Source organism: Pseudopipra pipra, chromosome 4 (genome assembly GCF_036250125.1).
Source record: "Pseudopipra pipra isolate bDixPip1 chromosome 4, bDixPip1.hap1, whole genome shotgun sequence".
Taxonomy (NCBI): domain Eukaryota; kingdom Metazoa; phylum Chordata; class Aves; order Passeriformes; family Pipridae; genus Pseudopipra; species Pseudopipra pipra.
The window spans coordinates 65,066,313-65,088,101 of record NC_087552.1 but is presented as its reverse complement, the minus strand read 5'-3'; the positions used below and the strand labels follow the sequence as shown (position 1 = coordinate 65,088,101).

At 39.8% G+C, this 21,789-nt stretch overlaps 1 protein-coding gene across 14 annotated transcripts in view; it reads left to right on the top strand.

Annotated features, from left to right (window-relative positions):
- The window catches only part of ABLIM2 (actin binding LIM protein family member 2), a 140,449-nt gene that overhangs the window by 28,159 nt on the left and 90,501 nt on the right, over nucleotides 1-21,789 (top strand). For 12 of the 14 annotated variants that reach the window (XM_064653330.1, XM_064653329.1, XM_064653323.1 and 9 more), the window contains exon 2: nucleotides 10,327-10,470. In XM_064653330.1, coding sequence (XP_064509400.1) covers nucleotides 10,327-10,470 — 144 coding nt within the window. Of the gene's footprint in view, nucleotides 1-2,324; nucleotides 2,414-10,326; nucleotides 10,471-21,789 lie in introns of those variants that run through there. The other 2 variants (XM_064653317.1, XM_064653320.1) reach the window with 2 other exon arrangements.

Genomic DNA, 21,789 nt, shown 5'->3' with positions numbered 1-21,789 from the left:
AGTCCAGGGACAAGTTTTTTTGCTGTTAGGAGGCAGGTACATACCTGTAGTATATTGCAAAGTCCCTGAATCTCAGGTGGTGTTATATCACTGATTTTTTAAAAAAGTTTTTAGTTAGAAAACACTTCATGTTTTATAGTGAAGATAAAACTCTAACATTGTTCCATAGTAAGGATAAAACTCTAACATTGTTCCAAAGCATTTTTTCCAAAAAGTTCCAAAACTTTTTTTCCATTCCAAAACATATTTTCAGAGATAGACTATGGAAAAAGCTTAAAATAGGTCTAGCGAAGTGGTGTGAGCATGGAGGAACAGGAACATGGTTAGACTATATACTGTCCCCTTCAAAGAATCATAGAATCCTAGAATATCTCAAGTTGGAAGGGACCTGCAAGAATCATCAAGTCCAACTCTCTGCTCCTCATAGGAACTACCTAAAACTAAACTATGTGACCAGTCCAGTTGCTATTGACATTCACTTTAGCTTTCACTGGGAAGAGGGCAGTGAATACAGGGAAAAAAGCACGAGTTAATTAGGAAAGGATCTGAAATCTTTTTTAAAATGCTATTTATAGCCATGGTACCATAGACTATAAAGATGTTGCAGCCAACTAATCCATTTCAGAGTGGCCTAAATTCACCACTAAGCTGTCTGATTGCTGTTTGCAAAGACGTTGGTGAAGGAGTTGACCTGGGTCAACTTGGTGAAAGGAAACTTAAAACACAGGATGGGTGAGAGCAGTGCTGTGGCTATCAGGACTTGAGGTTGTAAGAGGAGCCAAGTGTCTTGACCTTTTTCGTAGCAAGGGCAATGTGCTGTTATTACTGTTAAAACAGGGGGTTTTGGCTTATACTGATTTGAGAAATCAGGTTAAAGCTATACTGCTTTCTGGATCATTTGCAGCAGGAGGTCTCTGAGCTCTCACATGTGCTGCTGTCACTGCTGTCTCTTGTCACGCTCCCTCAGGTCAGCCCATCACACTAATGAAGTGCAATGGCCTCGTGCTTTGTGCCTGGGAAGCACATGAGTTGTGCTGGAGTTTCACAGAAGCACCATCAAAACCCTCGGAGCTCCTCAAGTGTGATTTCTGCTTTGCTGTAACCAGCAGTGAGACCGCGGGGGAGGCTCATGGATCACACCTAGAACTGTAAATACAAATTAGTGCACTGTGTGACTGCATTACGATGGTACAACCTCAAAATGCAAGTTACATAGCATTTAGCCTTGGAAGCCTGGCAAGCAGAGGGAAGGGCTGTGTAAGAGTGAAAGCCCTTTCACTTTTCCTGCCTATTAATTTACATGCCTTCAGAGCATTGCTGTTTAGCAAAGTGCCTCCTGTGTTTCTGCCAAGCTGAAGTAGCCGCTGGGAAAAACTAAGTAGGCCAAATCCTGCCAGTATCTGGAGAGCTCAGCCAGGGTGGCTGATGGTGATCCAAAAGAGTGTAGAGATGGATTTGGCTTCACACAGGCAGCACAACAGAATTGAACGAAATCAAATATTGCCAAAAGTCAGTTACCGCAAGATAACATATAAAAGACTTTTTTTAAATGGAGTAATTCATAGTTCTGATTTATTGTGCAGAACCTGGGATCTTCAGATCTGTGCCCTGGGTCTCAGGCCGTGTCAGCTGGGGGCTATTTAAAGTTACAGACCATGTCTGGCATGGCCCAGGGCAGTAGTGTACTCATCATATATATTTCTGAAGTCAAAGTCCTTATAGAAATGCTCATTCTGTTCCCATGTAGTGCTTTAAATAGCTCAGCACATCATTGTTATTCCAGTGATACACATTCCAACTCCACATGAACAATCGGGAGAGATTTTTGCCTGCCAGGTATCTCACAGTGAGAGCATCTCACTAATTACATCATCTCCTTCTTACATCAGGACCATGCCTCCTGCACCAGGGGGAAGGGACCTCTGTGCTTGGGGGACGTTAGAGGGGTTTCCCCGCTACCTCAGCCCATATTTTCAATTTATGGCAAGGAGTTTGCAAATTTTCCATCTTTTAGCCTTTTTCCCCAGGTGCCCAGTACCACGCTGCAGCAGCTATGGAAGGGGTGGCATCACCTCGTGCAAACACACCCCTTGCTGGCACATCCCTCATCCGGTCCCTCGGGGCCCCTGCCAGTGGTGGCATACCCCATGGACGTGACAATATTTAGGCTTCTGTAGGATGCTATTTTTACATGGTGGTGACAGTGAGGTGTTGGCTCGGCTCCTGGCAGTGCGTGGGTGTTGCAGGAGTCATCTGACCCCGGGTGTGTTGGTGTTGGAGCGGTGACGGCACAACTTCGGATCCTGCTCCCCACCGGCCGGCTGAGCTCCTGCCACCAGCCACACAGCAGCGGTGCTCCTGGTGGCGTTTCCCCTCTGGAAGGGAATTAATGTGGGAATGCCAGAAGATACAGGTACAGTGTGATGACTCCACATTTTGGAGAGCCTAGACCTGAAATGACTTGTTTTTTTATCTGGAGCTGCGGTAACTAAATCACTGATACTGTCACGAGAATAATTATTCTGTGTTTATGTGGAAACACAGCAGAATGGAGAAAGATGGTTAAACATTTGTTTTAAATTATGCTTTGTATTCTTTTAATTATATGAATGATGATTTGGAAATTATAATGATTCTGGCACTCAACAGACAGCTCAATTTGAAAACTTTCCTCATTTTATTTAATTTGACTTTAGAGTTTATATTAGATTATAATGGGGAAAAAAACCCCACCTATTGCTTTATGCAGATATATTTGAGTGCTTTTTCTATACCCTTTCTCATTGTAATCTAGCTAAACCCATACAAGAATAGTCTTTACAATGCTGCAGTAGCAGCTACTAAAATTCAGCAGACCGTGTTTGGATTTTTACTAACCGTGTTTGGATTCAGTAAGTGTTTTATTATAATAATGAGGGCAGGAGGTTAGCTTGTGTTAGATTTGTTTATGTGATGTGAGTTTTGCACTGAGCATATGGTGAGATTTGAAGCTCCTGTGTGCTGAATACTTCAGCTGTGTTGCGTCTTTTGTGGATGGTTGTATTCACATTCTGCTGGATAATACCTCTCCTTTGCCTCTGGTCCCATAAACTGTAATTGGCAGTAAAAGCAGAGGTGGCCTCAGCTGTGCTGTCTGCCTGCTGTCCTATGTCAGCCAAGGGTTTCTGTTCTGATGATGATGCATAAGAAGTGCCTTTTTATGGGTAGTAGAAGCAGGTATACGTTTCAAAAAAGAACATGATTTTTGAACCATGCTATTCTGTGATTTTGGACAAGGGGAGTGAACTTGCTGGTGTGGGGACAGTTCAGCCCTCTGTGTGTCCTGCTGGAGGGCTTGAGGGACTACATAATATGGACACTTCAGGGCAAAACTTCTTCAGCTTTTCCTCTATCCTTGTGTTCTGCTGCTTTGTTGTGAGACATTCAGAAAAACAGAGCATTATGTTACAGTAGAAAGGCACCTTAAAGTGGGGAAACACATTTGAAAAGGCATTTAAGACAAGGTGCTAATTGAGAAATAGGGTAAACCAGGTTACCACTAGTTATTAAATGTGCTGTTGTAGAACATCTAACACGTCCGCTCCTTAGGCCAGTGCTCATCCATTTGGGCACACTGTGCTCCCTCCTCCCGCAGTGCCCTCACTACCCAGATGCATGATCAGGAAGGGCTGGGGCCAGGGAATCACTCTACCCCACTGCCAAGTGCAGTTGGAAGGATGGATGGGGGAAGCTTATGGAGTTCCCATTACACAATTACTTTTTTTTCCATCCTTTCTGTGGAAAGAACGAGTGAGGTCTCAACCCCCCCCCCTCAAGGCTCCATAATCAATCACCAGTTCTTAGGGAAAAAAAACCCAATCCCCTTACACCCATGTCATTTTCTGAACACTGCATGTATTATGTACTTCTGTGTTATCCTTAGCCTCACACCATCACAACTCCTCCTCACTGAATTTTACACACAGGCACAAGACAGGGAGAGAGCGGGGCTAGCAGGAGTAATGCTTCACTTGGATATTCAGAGGCACTTAAATGCTTGTTTCCTTTGCTTTCATCTGTGTGTTTTTAAATTCGACCCTGAGTGTTTTGACTCAGTTGACACAAAAAGGTTTTGGTAAAACAACAACTTAAACTCCAATCTCTAATTCCAGATGGGTGCTGCCCCACTCGTCTGCTTCTACTTTAATCCTTCTCTGGGAAGATTGCAAAATTAATTCCCCTTCAGGCTGCTGTGAACCCCACCCTCCCCAAATCACTTGATACAGTATGTCCCCAATCAATACTTCTGTCCTGTTTCTCAAATACTTAATGAGTAAATGGCATTTGGGTCTCATATTTGTTTGTTTTCATTTTTAGTAACCACCTCTAGCTATAGAGATGAAAGGTTTCAGTGTCAGCACAGAGGTAATTTGCTGATAATTCTTTTGTGCAGAATAATATCCCTTGTCAGTGCGGTGCATCTTTGGTTCAGAGTTGGAATGTGGCCTTTGACTTTGTTGAAAAAGCTGAACATTATTATGAACTAAACAGCTGATAATGATAATTTTAAATATTAATGTCTTTCTAGTATTTTTCCCCTCAAAAAAATGTTTTCATCATATGAAGCAAACGTAATAGGTTGTGAATTTATAGAGGAGCCTGTAGTTCTGATAGTTGCTAAAGAAAATCAATGTAGCTTTTTTGCTAATGGAGAGTTGCTGTTAAAGGCAAATGATACTGTATTTGTATGAACCTGAAATGAAAGGCTTGCACTCTTTTAACCTGACCTCCAGAACACAATAAAAAACCCCCAGAATAACCCACAAAAAGAACAGAGGAGGTAACCCCTGCCAAGCCCTTTGGTTTTCCTTATATTGTTGCCTTTAGGCTCTGGTTCTGCTCTATCCTTCCAGGAACTTTGGTGAGGAATTATGCCTTTCCCTGAATTGACTGGTAATTTTTGGGATTGTAAATATTAGGAAGAAAATATTTATTCACATGAATGTTGTCTCTCCATTCCAATTACTCCTTAGTTTATATCAAAGTACTCTAAAATGAGCATATCACAGAAGGACAGGTTGGATGGGGGTTTGAGTAACATAGTCTAGTGGAACGTGTCCCTGCCAATGGCAGGAGGGTTGAAACTGGATGATCTTTAAAGTCTCTTTGAACCCAGCCCATTTGAGGATTCTGAGATTCTAATATTAAATTGTGTCATTTGGCCCTCTGTCATTTCAGGCTTCTGTAGTCACTAAGAGCCATAAATCTAATAAACTGGCTTTTCAAAACAGGGTTAAATAATGTGGAGTAAATGGGATATGTGGCCGTAATAGTGTCCATATAGTGAACAAAGAAGTTGAAAGTCTTTATTATTAAACTTCATATTTGAGATTTGATCTCAGGTTACATGTGTAATTTTCAGTACTTGATTTCCAAGCTCAGTAATGGCTTCTATAGTTTCTTATGCAGAGTTAAAAAACAAAAAGCACCGAACTGGAAAAAGCTATGTTAAATTCTGCAGTTTTTCTGACCATGTTTCTTCATCCATACTGTAATCTCCCATGAAGACTTATTTCATTTGGCTGTTGGAGAGCCTGATAGCAGAGGGGTGTGTCATCCTCTGCATAGACCGATCCTAGATTGGATCTTTTTCCAAGGGTTTGATTTCCCTCAGCACTTTGCTCACAGCAGAGAGATGACATTTTTTTATCCCAGGCTCCCAAGCAGAGCATGACCAGGGACTCCCGAATCTTTTCCCTTCTGTCACTGCCGTCAGCTTGTCTTGTACTGCTTCCAAAACATTCCTGTCTCAGCCAAATCTTGTCCTCGTCCCTGGCACCTTATCCTGCCCTCCCCTGCTTTTAAATCCTACTTAGTCTAGCAATGCCAAAGGGGCTTATTCAAAGAGTTGGGTTTTTTACCACATACTGTGGTTTTTCATGGATCTGGTGTGCCTGCACAATGTTCACCAATGTCAGACTACAACCTTTACTCCAAGTACTTTCAAAAACTTTGTGGTATGCTTTCTTTTTAACCTTGAAAACCAATATACTGTATACTATTTTTTTTCATCCTTACAAAAAGCTGAAACAGCTTGTCTGAAATTTTCCCTGAAGAAATGCGTTCGAAAACACAAAATGTGAGTAATATCTAAGTAAATGGTTAAAGTTTGGCAAAGCTCTCAGCCACGTGGTGTGATTCATGAGGATGTCCTGTGAAGGACCAGGAATTGGACTCGATGATCCTTGCAGGTCCCTTCCAACTCAGAAAATTCTGTGAATCTGTGAAAGTTATAATCAGACTGAAAACTTCACTTGACAGTGGCCATAAGGTGTGTAATGCAGCTTTAATAACAAGTGATACCACTGTCCTCCCTTCGCCATGATACTTGCAGCAAGTGCACATCTTGAGCATGCAGTATAGAAGTAAGTCTAAGGAATGTATCTTGTTTGACAAATTTGTAACAAACCATTGCTAGTTAATGAGCCCTACTTGGTCCAGAACTGCAGAATGATGTACTGTGTAGCCTATTGAAGAGAGGCTGAGTCTTGACATCAGAGATGTGTGAGCGCTGGGCAGTTGGCAAGATTATTGGTAATGATGTTCCCAACAGACAAGTCTTGCACAAAAAAGTGCTGTGGAAACTGTTTGCTCGTTCATTTCTTGCCAGTGTTTGTCCTTGTCAAAAAATGAGTGCAGTCAGATCTTTTTAGGGTTTAAGGATTGGTGAATCGGTGAGGATACACCTGCTAGAGCAGAATGTCGTATGTAGTATGGGCAAAAGGGAAATTTAGAGAATCAGGCATTCAGTTGTATTTCAGTTTAGAAAAAGTAATTTAAAGTTAAGAAGGAAATTTCTACTTTCATTAAATTCTACAAATTAGGATATAATGTAAGCATTTAATTTTTAATGAACTCTTTAGTTAGGATCTGATAACCAGGCTCAGATCATTACATTCTGCCAGAAATTCATTATTTCACTCGTTAAATATGTTGATTGTGTGTTCTGCTGAAATCAAAATCAAAGACTGATTTTGATACATAAAGGCATAAAAGTAGAATGCTGAAAATTGCCATGTAAACATGTTTCCTTAAATGTGATTTGAAACATAAGTTAAAATGTGAAGTTCACTAGTAGAGTTAGTTTCTCAAAGTTGTCAGCAGCTGCAATTTAAACATGAAGCATATTAAGTTTCAGTATTTTAAAATATAAACTAACATTTCATTAATTATATAATTTTGTTGTGCTAGATGAAAGAATAAGTATTTTAAACTGTCTTCAGAAGGACCACTTTGTAATGATCTCAAAGGCACTGTATTCCCACTGGGGTTTTCTGTGAAATATCAAGTAGCTTAGTTCTGAACAGAGAGAAAAGCAAAATAATTTTCCTTTGTCTCCCATGCATATTTTAAATATGCTTTGTGTTACTTCAAGATTAATGGAAGAATACCAAAAGCAATATTACATATTTTCCTTTTTAATTTATTTTATAGCTGAGTTGTTGGGTTTTTTTGAATTTTAAACCTCAATTCAGAGACTCAGAAAGAAGGAAATGTGTGAAGTTGTCCTGCCCTACAGCTCTGGACACTGAGCACCAAACACATCATGCAAAGCAAAACTTTCTGTTTTCTGCCACGTTTTCAGTTTGCAACAATTTTCAGAAAACAAAACAGACCAAAAAAACCAAACAACTTTGCAACAATTTTTAGTTTTCTGCTGTTTTGCAAGAAGTGCAGCATTGAACTCCCAGGTGCAATAGTGACATTTTCTCTGGAATGTGACGCTGTTGTCACTTTGGGGAAGGGGGGTATGTTTGCTGTGGTGAGCTGCCCTCGGGGCTCTCCAGCCCTGGGTTTCTCAGCACATGCTGTGTGCAGTGCTGGGTCTCCTGGGCCAGGTTACTCCAGCCTGTGGGAAACACCACAGCAGGAACTGGTGGCTGTCTAAACGGGCCAGGCGTGGATGCCTCTGGAGAGATGCTGTTCTGAAAGGCTGAGACATAGGAAGAGTTGGGTGTGAAGAAAAGTCAATATTTAATTGTTCCAATCAGAATTTTATATTTGCCTATGCAACTGTATAGGCCAAAATGGTCTGGGTATGGTCAGCTCTTCTTAAGTCTTTCATGAATTATGTGCTACAAATTTGATGCTTGTTAGTAATTCTGGAGGGAGTAAACCTTCTTTATTTATAGTTATAAACTTTTAGCTCTGTTAACTAACTTGGGAAAATACCTTATTTTTGTTTCTTACAGGGTTGATTCTTTTTCAGGGTGGGTAGTTTGTTTTGGGCAGATTACAGTAAAGAGAAATTCTCATGTCAAAAGTTAAGTATTACAAAGTTTGCAGTTTCCTCTGTTTTCTTTTGAGGAATAAGTCATACCCTCATAGTAGCTCAAACTGTGTGCACTGTTTGTTCTGTGCAAATTTGGGCATGTGCCTTTCTATAAACTTCCAGTTGCCTGTCATGCTGTTTTGTTTTTATTGGACATGTCCTTAATTATAACCAGGACTTCAGTAACTGCTCCAAAGTTCACACTGCCTTGAGCAGGACTTTTTTTGACAATCTCAGAACACGTAATTTCAGCAAACAAGGCAGCATCTTAATGGGTGGTGAATAATGCTATAAGCAGCTCAGCCCATATATCTTCTTGAGAAAAAACACTTTACAGACAAGAGTAGAAAGTGCCAGTTTGGGCAAAACTTGCAGCAACTGCCCTGGAAGACTGGGTGGAAGGGGAGACTCAGCATCTCACTGAAATACCGAGTCCTTGAACTCAGTGGGTGTGGAAAGGCCTTTTAGGAATTGCAGAACATACTGGCAGTGGAGATGAGGGGAGAGTAGAGAAGGAAGAACAACAAGGTCAGATATTAAAGAATAAGAGCTCACTCATTATAGTATTGTCTGTTGTTGTATGTGTTCTAAGTGACAGTACCATCACTGCTTCTCTATATCACCCTTATCTATGCTGATGTTACAGACATTATGCTTTGTTGGTAGTAGATTTTTAATTAAAATAAATTCCCTCCCCTCTTTTTTTTCTGAAATAGCAACTCTGATATTACAATAAAAATAGAAAACTTAAGATCTTGGCCAGTCAGAGTTTAATCCATCCTCTTATAAATTTATTAGTTGTTTTGCAGCAGTCTCATACAAAAAAGTTACTTCACAATGTTTTGGGGTTTTTTTGGATATTGGTAAAAGAGTAGCACAGCAATGACATTATCCCTTGACTAAACCCTGAAGGGAAACTTCTGTGATTCCCAGTCATACTTAGTGTATTGGCCTATGACTGGTTGCTCCACCTTGACTGATTGGTTGATAAGTTTATTTTGAAGCTAAAATTTAAACAAATTCAATCACTTTGAAATAAGCAATCTAACCTTGGAATAAACATGCCACGTTACAGAAGAAAAGCATCATTAAATATGTAATTTGCTTTGTAAGATGTCATTTGCTTTATCTATTTTCCTGCTATTAGTTCTTCACACAGGAAAAAAGCCAAGTCTGTTGAGTTACAGCCCCTCTATAATTAACTGCCTTGATGTTTTCCATCTTAACTCCTAAGTACACTGTGATAAAAAATTAATGCAAGTACTGCAGCAGAATTGCAAGAATAAGGTCATATCTCACCTTTTCCACATAATATGTTGGGATACCAACTTATATTGTGTTATCAACAGCCAAATAAATGCAATATCTAATGTGCATCACAAGATGGCAGCAAATTTTTAATTCGCTTAATATTTTGCTAACCTAGATAAACCTAATCTCTTGAAATCATGGATTTCTTACAAAATGAGAGCAACCTTTCTTTATTGATATGTGATATTTGCAGAGATGTCAGTGTTTCAGAAGTAGGAACTCAAAATATCAACAGAAGTATATTTCTGTCCATGAGTCAGTTAAGAAGGCAATTACCTTGAACTTTAAAGATCAGTAGCTCACAGTGTAAGAATTCCTAAACCTCATTAAGGATATTTTGGATAAAAACAATAGCTTTTATCTATAGTCTTTGACTTCATGAAGAGAAAATATGACAAAGCAGTTTTTTCTGAAATTCAGGTGGAGGCTCCCAAGACTTGATCAGGTGAATTCTTTCCTCTGTCAGCAATTCTGATTTATTATTTAAATGTTTGCAAGGAGAACCTTTGAAAGTTATGTAATGTGAGGCTTGGCTTAGCCCCTTTAGCAGATCTTTACTCTTGTGCTGGCCAACCCCAGAAGTTGAAATTGTTTTATTTGCTTGATCTGTTTTGTCCCAGGTGTTAATTGTCATTCTTTGTAGATCTTACAGAAGATGCACCTAATAGCCCTTACAATGCTCTATCTTTTGTTTTCTCTTGCAGTTTCTCAACCACAGGCTGTGCATAGCCAACTGGAGAAGCCATCAAGTACCGCAATTCTCTGCAATACCTGTGGAAACCCATGCAAAGGAGAAGTTTTGAGAGTTCAGAACAAATATTTCCATATTAAGTGCTTTGTTTGCAAAGGTAAGTGCTTGTGACTGCTGCGTCTGTAAGTAGGACATTAGCAATGGTGAGTGACTTAATGGTCCTGGAAACTTCACAAACATATTTTACAACCCAGTCCATGTCTGAAAGGATTTACTGTGAACTCTCTGCTTACTGTAAGATTATAAACATCCTAAATCCTAAAATGGGAGTATGTTTTAAATGGATGTAAATCCATGGAGTTTACTGTGGACTTGCACCTGAAGAAGAAGAAAAGTTTGGGAGAACTGGTAGTGAAAAATGGTGCAGGGTTAGGAAAGAACATTTACAAAGAAACCCTGAGGTCATCCCTTTCCCAGCTCTCTAATGCATGCCATGGAGTGGGCCGTGGCCATGTCTGTTCAGACTCTCTTGTGTTTGACTGTGATGGTTGATTCCCAGTGTGACCCTCTGTGCTTTCCCCATTTATGTGGGGAACTACATGGTTGGTGCCTGGTGATCTAATATTGTCACATTGTGAATGGGAGAAGGATGGTCATGGGAAAAGGGAATTAACCGATACAACAGCCCTTCTGTAGATACTTGATTGTTTGAAAGATTATCTGGAAGCTGCAAAGATCTAATTTGGTTTGAATGTACAAATCACTAAATGCTGACTGATGTTTACTGAACAACCTGCTTACTCCATTATTAAGCACTACTTCAAATGACAGTTACTAATCCTTGTAGCTCAGCCTAGAAACATGAGCGTGGCTCTGGTTTCAGCTGTGTCACTGTGACTATTTCCATTCCTATTTAGAGGAAACTATCAGAAAGAAAACTGTCTTTATCTGTCAGCTACACTGATATTGTTAAAAATCCTATGGGATTAAGTATATTGTGTTCAATACCTGAGTCAATCTTTAATGAGTTAGATAGACAACTCAATAATTGTGTTCTTTGCAAAATTGCATAGCAAGGAAAATAAGCATAGGGTACTGTCCTAAACAGCAAAAATATTTTGGTCACCTATTCAGAATCAGATTGGTATTTGAACCAGAACACAGCCTGTACTACATCTTTTAAGCTGTTTTAAAGCCACTTGTTCTTATGGCAAATTTTATTATCAAATTAGTTTTTCAGACGTAACTCAGGAAAAGAGCAGCTAATTTGTTATTCAGAAGTCTTGTCTCCTGCATGAAGGCTCAGTAACATACTGGCATGTGCTCAATGTTGTTATCTTGATGAAATGCAAGCCTCCCTTTTTATACAGATCTGCTATGAGCAAAAATGAGTCCCACGGAAGGAACAAGACAGAATTATATATCCAATTTTTCATTTCATAAGCCATCTCCATTTAGATGATGCCAGGTCACCAGGAAGTGCAGCATGCAAATTCTGAAACTATTCACTGATCCCAAATTTAGGCGGTGCAGAGGTTTTTTTCCCCACCCCTATGCAGAAGAAGATGATGAATGCACTGTAGAAGCTGCATTGCCCTACCTGTCAGTAAGAGATAAGGAGGAGTTTGTTTGCTTCGGGCAGATCTTGGATAAAATGAGAAAAAAAGCACTATGTTAACAAGGAAGAAGCAGGGTAGCATCTGTCAGCCACCCATCAGCCTCTCAGCTGGCACAGGAGATAGTGTCAGAGATGTGTGGTTAAACTGCTTCTGGGTGTCAGGACTCTTGGAGTACTTAGATTCCTCCTTACTGATAATTTTGCTAAGTGTTAAGTTTCCACACAGCGTTTGTTTTGGGTTTTTCCCTCATTATTTAAATACCAACTTTTATCACTTTTCGAGGGTTTCCATCAATTTTCTGGCATTCTTCTGGTATCAGTTTTTGTTTTGTTTCTGGGGTTTTTTTGCTACTTAAAAAGCATGGGTTACTTTCAAGTGTGGGTTTACCATGTTGTTGCATGAGAAGAGCTTAGGAATAGAACGGAGCACTGGACATACATTTCACTAGCTAACATAAAAAGAAAAAAATCAGGTTAGGCAAATGTGATTTGGGTTTTTCATGATGAAAAACTATAGTTCATATGTTAGGATTTAGCAACAAAATGGTATTCAGTTCTGATAAGTTAACCACTTATATGCTTTTAGCCTCGGAGGAGAGGTTTGTGCCATGATCCCTGCTGTGCATGGGCAGGGTGATGATTCTGGGAATATATTTATCTTACAATTGATTCCTCCCTCCAGTGCCTTTATTCTGATGCTCCTCAGCAATGCAACTTGCCTTGTCTCACCTTGTCCACCAAAGATAGCATCTGGAAAGAGGCTGCGTGCCCAGCATCCAGTGCAGCTGCAGGACAGCCCCAGGACAGATAATCCCATGTGTGGCCTGTTGCATTGCCCTGCTAAGCTGCCTGCCTGCTTGGTTGACTGCCTCTGTATTAAATCATCTCATAGCCTGCATCAGAAAATATTAGATATTTGTAAAACTGCAGAAAATTATGTTCCCTGTCACAGAATTTACAGTTGTACAATGATGGAGAATACAAACTGACAAAGAGCCCATGAATAAAAATGACAAATGACCATGTCTTGAGAGGTGTCTAGAGGTAGGTAAGGTTTGTTTGAATGACCTCATCAGTACAGATGATACTACACTGGAAGAAGTCACACCTTTTTAAATATGTGTGAAATGTGAAACTGTTTCTGTGACAGTGTTGGATAACTTATTAGATTTCAGGGGGTCATATACATTTAATTGTTTCCTTTTTGGGGTAGTAGAAAGATAGTTTTGAATATTGCCATTCTGCTGTCTGATTATTCATAGAATCATAGAATGATTTTGGTTGGAAGGGACCTTAAAGTTTACCTAGTTCCAGTCCCCCTGCCATGGGCTGGGACACCGTCCACCAGACCAGGTTGCTCAAAGCCCCATCCAGCCTGGTCTTGAACACTGACAGGGATGAGGCATCCACAGCTTCTCTGGGCAACCTTTCTTAGGGGGACTGTGAATTTCAGAATGCTAACAGCAAGTACACAGATTGAAATTGTATTGAAATTTAATTGTATAACCAAGGAAGGTTAGTATAAAGTCGCTAATTCCCATTTGATTCTTCTTTCATTCCCATCCAGTTCTTTTTACATTCCCCAGATGATAATGATTCTAAACAATTCTAAGAAAAGTTTTAAAAACTTTTCACCAAAAAGAGGTGAAGAACTCTTTTTTCTTATCATTCAATATTAAGAGACACATCCAGATTAAAAAAATGAATAGCAATACTGGGAAGATATGCTAGTTTTGCTCAGTATCAAAGTTTAAGAGGGCTTAGGGAGGTAAATAGGCATTATAAGTAAGGTTTATACTGATATCTATTTGTATATATTATTTCTTATTTAGGTGCACATCTAATCTGCTAATAAAAGGCTATTGGGAATGTGCCATCTAGCCTCACTTAAAATTTTTACTTAATCTTTACTTTAAAATATCTCCCATTTTAATCAGGTTTTATAAAAGGGCTGTTGTAATAGAAGCAGATGCCTTTGATATAATAAAACAAAGATTAATGAGACTTCAGGGGCTTTCGTTCCCATGTTTGTTAATTCTTTTGTTATTTGTTACCACTGTAATGAAGGCATCAAGGAAAATTACTAAAGGTGATAAAGTATTGATGACTCATACTATCAAATTAAAAAATTGTGTTCTCTGTTTCATTCTGAGGGTGTCTGTCAGGTCAGGAATGCATTTCACATAGGCAGCCATGTTAAAGGGAAGGGCTAAGACAGAATATTTGGTGAAAATATTAAGAACATCAAGTAACTTGGTAATAGGAGTGTTTTACTTGTTAGATCAGATGCATCTGCTAGGATATAAATATGTTCAAAGCTACACTAAGTAATCTGAGGGACTCACATTTGAACATAGCTACGGGGTTTCACATTTCGGAACGGAGTCATTTGCGGGAAGCTCACTAGTAAGATTTCCGAGTCCCAGATTTTGTCCAGGAGGTAGCAGTTAATGGCATTTCTGGTATCTTGGGCACTGGGGATTAGTGCAATGGCTCTTATTCATCAGGCACTCTCAGCAACGTGTCCAGTGATTCCTGAGTCATTCAGGAGTTTGCAATCCCAGATCACATTAACTCAGTATAATGGGAAAATCAGTGCTCCCAATGCAATGTTCCCCAAGTCAAGATTGGAGAGTGTGGTAGGTTTTACCAGTCACATTAGCTTATTATTTTTATTTCACTGCAATTATGATGATGTTGATGATGATAATAATGGTCACTTTTGCCGGTGAAAAAGTAATTCATGAAACCATGAACAAATGGTTCAGTGTTGTAGTTTTGAGATTTTAAAACCTGAACTTTAAAAATAATTAATTGCTAACTGTCTAAAAGCAACTCAGTATGAAAGCATGAAAAATTTTTGGTCAGTTAGTAAACTCCCACAATAACAAAGTAATGGTTAATTTTTCTTTTGTTGTAATCATGTTCTTATTGCAACCTTTCTTTGCATTCTTTAAGAATATTCTGCAGCCCTTCATGTCCTGATCATGTACTAATCACATCAGCACTTTACTAAAAGCTTTATTTCATGGCATATATTTCATCCAGATTCTGATGAATCTTTTTTTAAGAGTATCTTTCATGAATTTAAGGAATATATTATATTAGTAAAGCATGGTGAAAAGGACAGAGGAGGAATCACAGTTGTGATTATTGGTAAAGGAATATCTTAATAAAATTTCAGTAAAGGCTATCTAACTATCCATCCCAGGAAGCCAAACTTCTGTTATTTTTGTTTTCCAACTTGATTTATTTCATTTAAATACACCAAGTTTTTGGGGTTTAGATGTAACCTATATGTGTTTACTCTTTTCTTTATACTCGGGATGTTACATAATACCCCTGCTTTATTTTCTTACTACTTGTATTCTTCATTAGTCTCTTCATTGTCTCGACTTTCTCCTTATTTGCATCCTTCTAGTCCATAGATTGAGAAGTTATACTAGAAATCTAAGTGCTCATTAAAAACATTAATAGGATTTTCAAAGCAGGAATTGCTGAAATTTCTGAGGGACGATTCTAACTGCACAAACAGCCGTGTGCAGAAGGTGTTTGCATTGCAGGGGGCTGGTTCCTTATTAGGAAGAGAGAGGTACCTGGGAGAGGTGCTTAACTGTGCTGGGAATGCTGAGGTAGATTTAAACAAAAGCACCAAATAAATGGAGAGTAGTAAAACTCATCCTGATTGAAATCAAAGTAGAATCAGCACAAAACTGAATACATTTAAAAATTAGGCCTGACATAGAGTTTTGGATGGCAACATAAGCTTTGCAGGCAGTAAAGACACTATTCACATAAAGAAGTTTTGAACATATATAATTTCAGCCCACATTAGATAATGTCACAGAATTATTATTATTATTAGAAAAACTTGTAATTTTTTTTTTTAATTACTCAAGTTCTCTTCTTGGAGTAAGACTTTTCTCCCCCACAAAAAAAATGTCAGTGCAAGGATGCCTTTATGCAGGGGGACTCCCTGTCTAGGTCATGCTTTTTCACATGAGGACACAGCAGAGATACAGCCACCACACTGGAGCAGCTACTGGGAATTTCAGTGCACTAAGGCAATGTGGTGCCTGTGTGGAGGCCCAGAGAGAGTTATTGGATAAAATTCATCACTGTCACAATGGTGTTATTCCACCTCCTAATTTCTGCAACTCATTAACACAAGACCATCTGCCATATCTGTGCATAGTCAGAGCAGGCACTTAATTTGCAAACCTGTAACTGGCGCCCAAAGAACTGTTAAAAAAAATCAGAAAATATTTAGTGTTGTTGCTTTACATGTTGAGGCTTTTTGGTTGTGATTTTTTTTTTTTTTGCTGTGGTTTTTTTTGTTGAGTTTTTTTTGTTTTGTTTTTGTTTGGGTTTTTTTGTGGGTTTTTTTGTTGTTATTGGGGGGTTTTTTGTTTTAAAAAAAACCTATTTTAATTAGTCTGGCAAGTGACAGCAGTATCTTATCATAAACACTTAAGGCACTATTAAGTTGAAAATGTATAAAACCACATTACTCTGTTTCTTAAATCTATTTAACATGCTTATAAATTTTAAATAACCAGATTGAGTCCTTAGAACAAGAAATCAGTATAAAAGAGACAATTTTTCCAGTTTTTCTGAGGATTATTTTCATAGCTTTAAACAACCACATACATAATGCTGTTGACGATCTTGCCCAGTAACATTCTCTTTAAGCTGTTGGGAAACTCTGCTTTCCAAAAGGAAAACGGAAAATAAAAATACACTTTCTAATGCAAAAATTTCTCAATGTGTATTTCCCACTTATGACAGGAGTAAAGTTACATAGAGCACAGGAGCTCCCCAAACTCTCCTTCATTTTAATTAGGACACCTGAGTCTCTAATGTTCTGTCAATCTCATAAGAGCATTCTGAATATCTAAGGGTTTTCCTGCACAGAAGTGTGTACTCTACAAATTAATTTATGGGCATCATGGCCATTGTAGCCTGGGAGCTTGTGTAGATGCACTGTGCACTGTATCCTTCGTAGCTTTATCAGTGCTACATATTTGTGGTGAAGTGTTGCAGGATGGATATACTATATCCCCACAATTCTCTGTATCTTTTCTGCTCCAGAAAGTTGATCATTCTCCTCAGTCAGAACTGTCTGCCTTCCTGCATTTCCTAGCTGGGAGCTGGGAAAGGGGCCAACAGGTCTATCCAAGACTTTTGTGGGGCTACTTGATGCTTTCGTTTGCCCTGGATAGTAACAAAATGAGGTGGCATTCAAGTCCTTGAGATTATAGCTGGTATTTCAGATATTATTGCTAATACACTGCCAGTGACTGACAGGCTTGAGTATTCTTGACTTCACAGACATCTGTTTGGAAAGACTTTAGATATGGTCACTCCTGCGCAGGAAAAGTGATTGGATTATATGGTTTATATACCATTGCAAATTTCCTTCCATCTTATTTCTGTCTCACCTATAGACAGAAGGTGTGAATTGACTAAGAGGGTGATTGGGATGATATTCCCATGCAGATTTTGCATGGCCAGCAAACTCGAGCTGGGAAAGACTTCCCCAAAAGCTTTGTGAAAAGCTTATCTGGACTTACCACACCAGACCATGCAACAGGAGTATCATAGTCCTAGTCATCTTCTAGAAACAAGCTTAGACTGCTTCAGGTTAATTGCAGGTCAGTTTAAACTTAAGTCAAAGCTGTAGCAGTGGAAGTTTGCCAGGTGGTTGCTATTTCTTCTGACAGGCATAGTGGCCGGGAGGAATGTACCACATATAATCATGGGCTTTTGGAGAATGGGCTCCCAAACTTCATCTACGGTGTATGAAGATATAAAATTTAGCTGCCAAAAGAGAATAATATCGGCAGCGTACTACATGTCATTATTGGGATCTTAGTCAGCCATTGGCACCCATCTCATGGAAGGAGGAAAATAACAGAAATGGAGATAAAGCCACAGTGCTGACAAAGAAAACTTTTATTTAGCTCTGAGCAACTAGAGGTCATTTTCTTGTTTTCATTTTAACAATGTTATGAATGGGTCTTTGTTCCCTTTTTTTTATTTTTAGGGTCTTTGCCTCTCTTTCCTCTGTTGGTTAGATTCACACCTGGTTGCTTACATCGGGCAGCAAATGGGAGGGAAAAGTATAGGCTCCATACATGCAGATACAAATAAGCAACTTGCTTGATTGTCTGGCAGGCTGAAGGGAGAACAGCACTGTTTGGATGACAAGACCACCAGTGCACACTGCTGCTACAGCCTGTTGCAGTGTACAGCAACACAGTGAGTGTTGCATCCTCTGAGCATCTCAGGACACAGCTGATTTTTAGGCCCTGCATGCAGCCAAAAGATTAATGTGCTTTCAGCAGGCTCATTTGCTAGCACAGAGATGCGTTTTATGTTTGTACAGTACAGTTTGTACAGTACATGCTGCTACTGATGGCAGACAGTAGTGGAATAGCAGCATGCCTAAAATGCATTGATTAATTGATTTGCTGCTATTTATTTTCACAGAATCATAGAATAGTTTGGGTTTGAAGAAACATTTAAAGGTCATCTAGTCCAACCTCCCTGCAATAAGCAGAAACATCTTCAACTAGATGAAGTTGCTTGGGGATCTGTTAAACTCAACCTTAAATGTTTCCAGAGATGGGGCAGCTACCTCCTCTCTGGACAGCCTGTTTCAGTGTTTCACCACCCTCATTGTGAAAATTTTATTCCATATATCCTGTCTAAATTGCACCTCTTTTAGTTTAAAACCATTACCCCTTGTCCTATTTTAACAGGCCCTTCTAAAAATAGTTTGTCCCCGTCTTTCCCATAGGCCCCCTTTTGTGCACTGGAAGACTGCTGCAAGATCTCCCCAGAGCCCCCCCTTCTCCAGGCTAAACAACCCCAACTCAGCCTGTTTTAACAGGAGAGGTGCTCCAGCCCTCTGAGTATCTTTGTGATCCTCCTCTAGACCTGCTCCAACAGGTCTGTGTCCTTTGTATTTGGGGGCCCCAGAGCTGGACACAGCCCTCCAGGTGGGGGCTCACAAGAGTGCGGTAGAGGGGCAGAATCATCTCCCTTGACCTGCTGGCCACACTGCTTTTGACATAACCCATGATACAATTGGCTTTCCAGGCTGCAAATGCACATTGCTGTCTCATGTCCAACTTTTCATCCACCGGTAATGGACTTAGACTTATGGGGTTAGATTGACTGTGAAATCACACTGTGTAAATGGTGATGCTTCAGGTGCTATTACAGACAGTAACGTGTCTGTAACATGTCTATCCCTCTGCTGGGGATAAAAGCAGTCTGTTTCTAAACCAGTAGAGGAACACCTCAGATCTATATATGAAGTATTTTGGTATCAGGTAACTGCAAACCATCTCGAAGAGTGGAATTATCTAGTCGTCAGGGAAATCATGCTCAGATTCCCTCCTCAAAAATGCTGTGGATACCGTTCACCTCAAGTCCCATAACACATCCATCCAAGTGTTGTCTTGATGCTGAATACCATAAGAAGAGACAAACACTTATTTATTCACTACTTAAAAACTACTCCTAAAGCTTGTAACTGTTCCGGATAAGGCATTGAAACATTTTGGAATGCTAAAGCAGGGCAATACCAAGACAAGCAACTGAGTTACTCTGTTAGTCTCATCATTAACATAAGTGCTATGTTTGAAGTGCTTTTCTTGTTTCACCAAGATGAACACCAGAAATTCCTTAAAACTGTTTCCAGGTTATAAATAACCCTACCCTCAGATACTCATTTTGGATGACAAGTGCTGGGTAGGAGTCGATCTGTGACATAACACTGATTTCCTATCCTAGGAGAGTAAGATCTGGTAGGTGCCTTTAAACATTCTCCCTAGACTTCCTCCAGCTTTCCTTTCCCTGGTTCCTTGTCTCTGCAGGTGTGCAGGATTGTCTCAGATGGGCAGCATCTCTGTCCACTTTAAGTAGTAGGTGAAGGGCACAGCATCTCACCTGAGGAATGGCTAGTGGGTCTCTTTTCAGAACTACTCTTCTCAGCCTTGAACCATGACTTTTTTAATATTGAAGCCAGTATTTAGCTAGAATCCCTGTGTTCTTCTCTGGTCAGCTGGGTGTCAAGGTAAATTGTATCAGATGGTTCAAAAAGTGTGGAAGCACACCAGGGTTTGTGACTACAGCTATGGCTGTTGGTGGAATAACGTGTGAAGAGCAGGGGAAGAGTGTTTGGCTTGTGAAAGAGCTGTGACTTCCCCCCATCCTGCAGAGTCTGTGAGTAAGAGGGAAAGTATAACCATGAAGGCTCCCTCCTGTGTTCCAGTTTCACTTAGGAGCTAGATTTTCCTTCACTCATGAATAAATATGAAGACTTTGCAGAGGGTTACATCTCGCAAACTGTCACATACTTGGTCTTTATGTGCCAAAACAAGATGGAAAGAAATGGCCAAAGCCCACTATGCTCAGTTTTCTGAGCCAAAAACTGCATTAATGGACCCTCTTTTTTAGAAGTTTTGCTTACGGTTAATCAGTTTGGAGGAAAGTCCACTTACAAGAACTGAGATTAGGGGAGTCAAAGGTGGCATCAAAGTCAGATACCAATTATTTTTGAAACCTTTTGGAATGCTAAAACACTGAAAACTTGTATCAAAATTGATATCACTGGTGCAGATAAAGACTTGTGTGACAGGCTATGCCTGTTTCATGTCTTTGCATCCCAGCTTTTTTCCTTGAAGAAATATTTTACGACATACCTTATGTTTCTGCATGAAAAGCCTGTTCTCATTTAAAAGGAAACTTATTTTTTTTTTAATATGGTACACGTAAGGTTGCTTCAGCTGAAACCTTCTAGTCTAGTGAAGTTGTCCCTCCCCCTGGCAGAGGGTTTGGAACTGTATGATGTTTAAGGTCCCTTCCAAGCAAATCCATCCTAGGATTCTAGGATTCTGCTGTTCAAATGAATATGGAGGAATTTGTGTTCTTCCGTAGTGAATTCAGCCACTCTTTGCATATAGGGAGGCTGAAGGGATGGTGATGCAGACAGGGGCCTGATGAGAGGATGCCAAACTCAGCTTTTATTTTGAAGTCCCAATAACTTGTTTTTCTGTCTCTCTGCAGTTTCACTGCAGGGTTTCTTGAGAAGGCAGGATTAAGTGCATTAGTGCAAGCTGCTTTGGAGCAATACACGACTTTGGAGTAGTTGTAACCTTGGTGACAGCACAGAAAAAAGCAGATATCTTCAGGGTGAGACAAAGTGTCACCAAATGCCAGTGGCAGAACTGTTGCCAATCCCACCTGCTCCAAACACTGCACTAGGGCCTTGTTAGGAGCCGTGAGACAGAGCCTACCTGACTTCCATTTAGGGCCCACATCAGCATTAAAAACATATAGATTTGCTTGTGCTTACAGCTCATTTTAGCTGGTGAACAGTGGCAAAAGTGTACAACAGAGAAGTGGCAGATAATTTGTGGGTAGGCTTTCAACTCATCTTCTTTGTGTTATGGAAACCTAGATCCAAGTCCCTCTGGGGTGATACAGACCAAAATGTGTGGATCAGTGCCTGCCTTGTTGCTCACAGCGGTTCTTGGTGCCTTTGTCCAGGTGCACTACAGTAAGATGTGCCACTATGGGCATAAAGAAACATATATAGGGACATAACCCCTCCTTTCTCACTTCAGGAAACCAATTATGTCCTTTACCTTTTTTCTCTTATGATCCACTCTGCAAGTTTAAACACTGTCTGATATAATTTGAAACTACTCTAGGGCATCATTAGTATCAGTTCAGCATGCTGTTCAGCATCATCTTAAATCCATAGTTGATCTGTGCTTCTGTCACACCAGTATATACCTAGGTGAAATATATAGGTTGAAAGAAACTCATGATATTCAGCAAGTC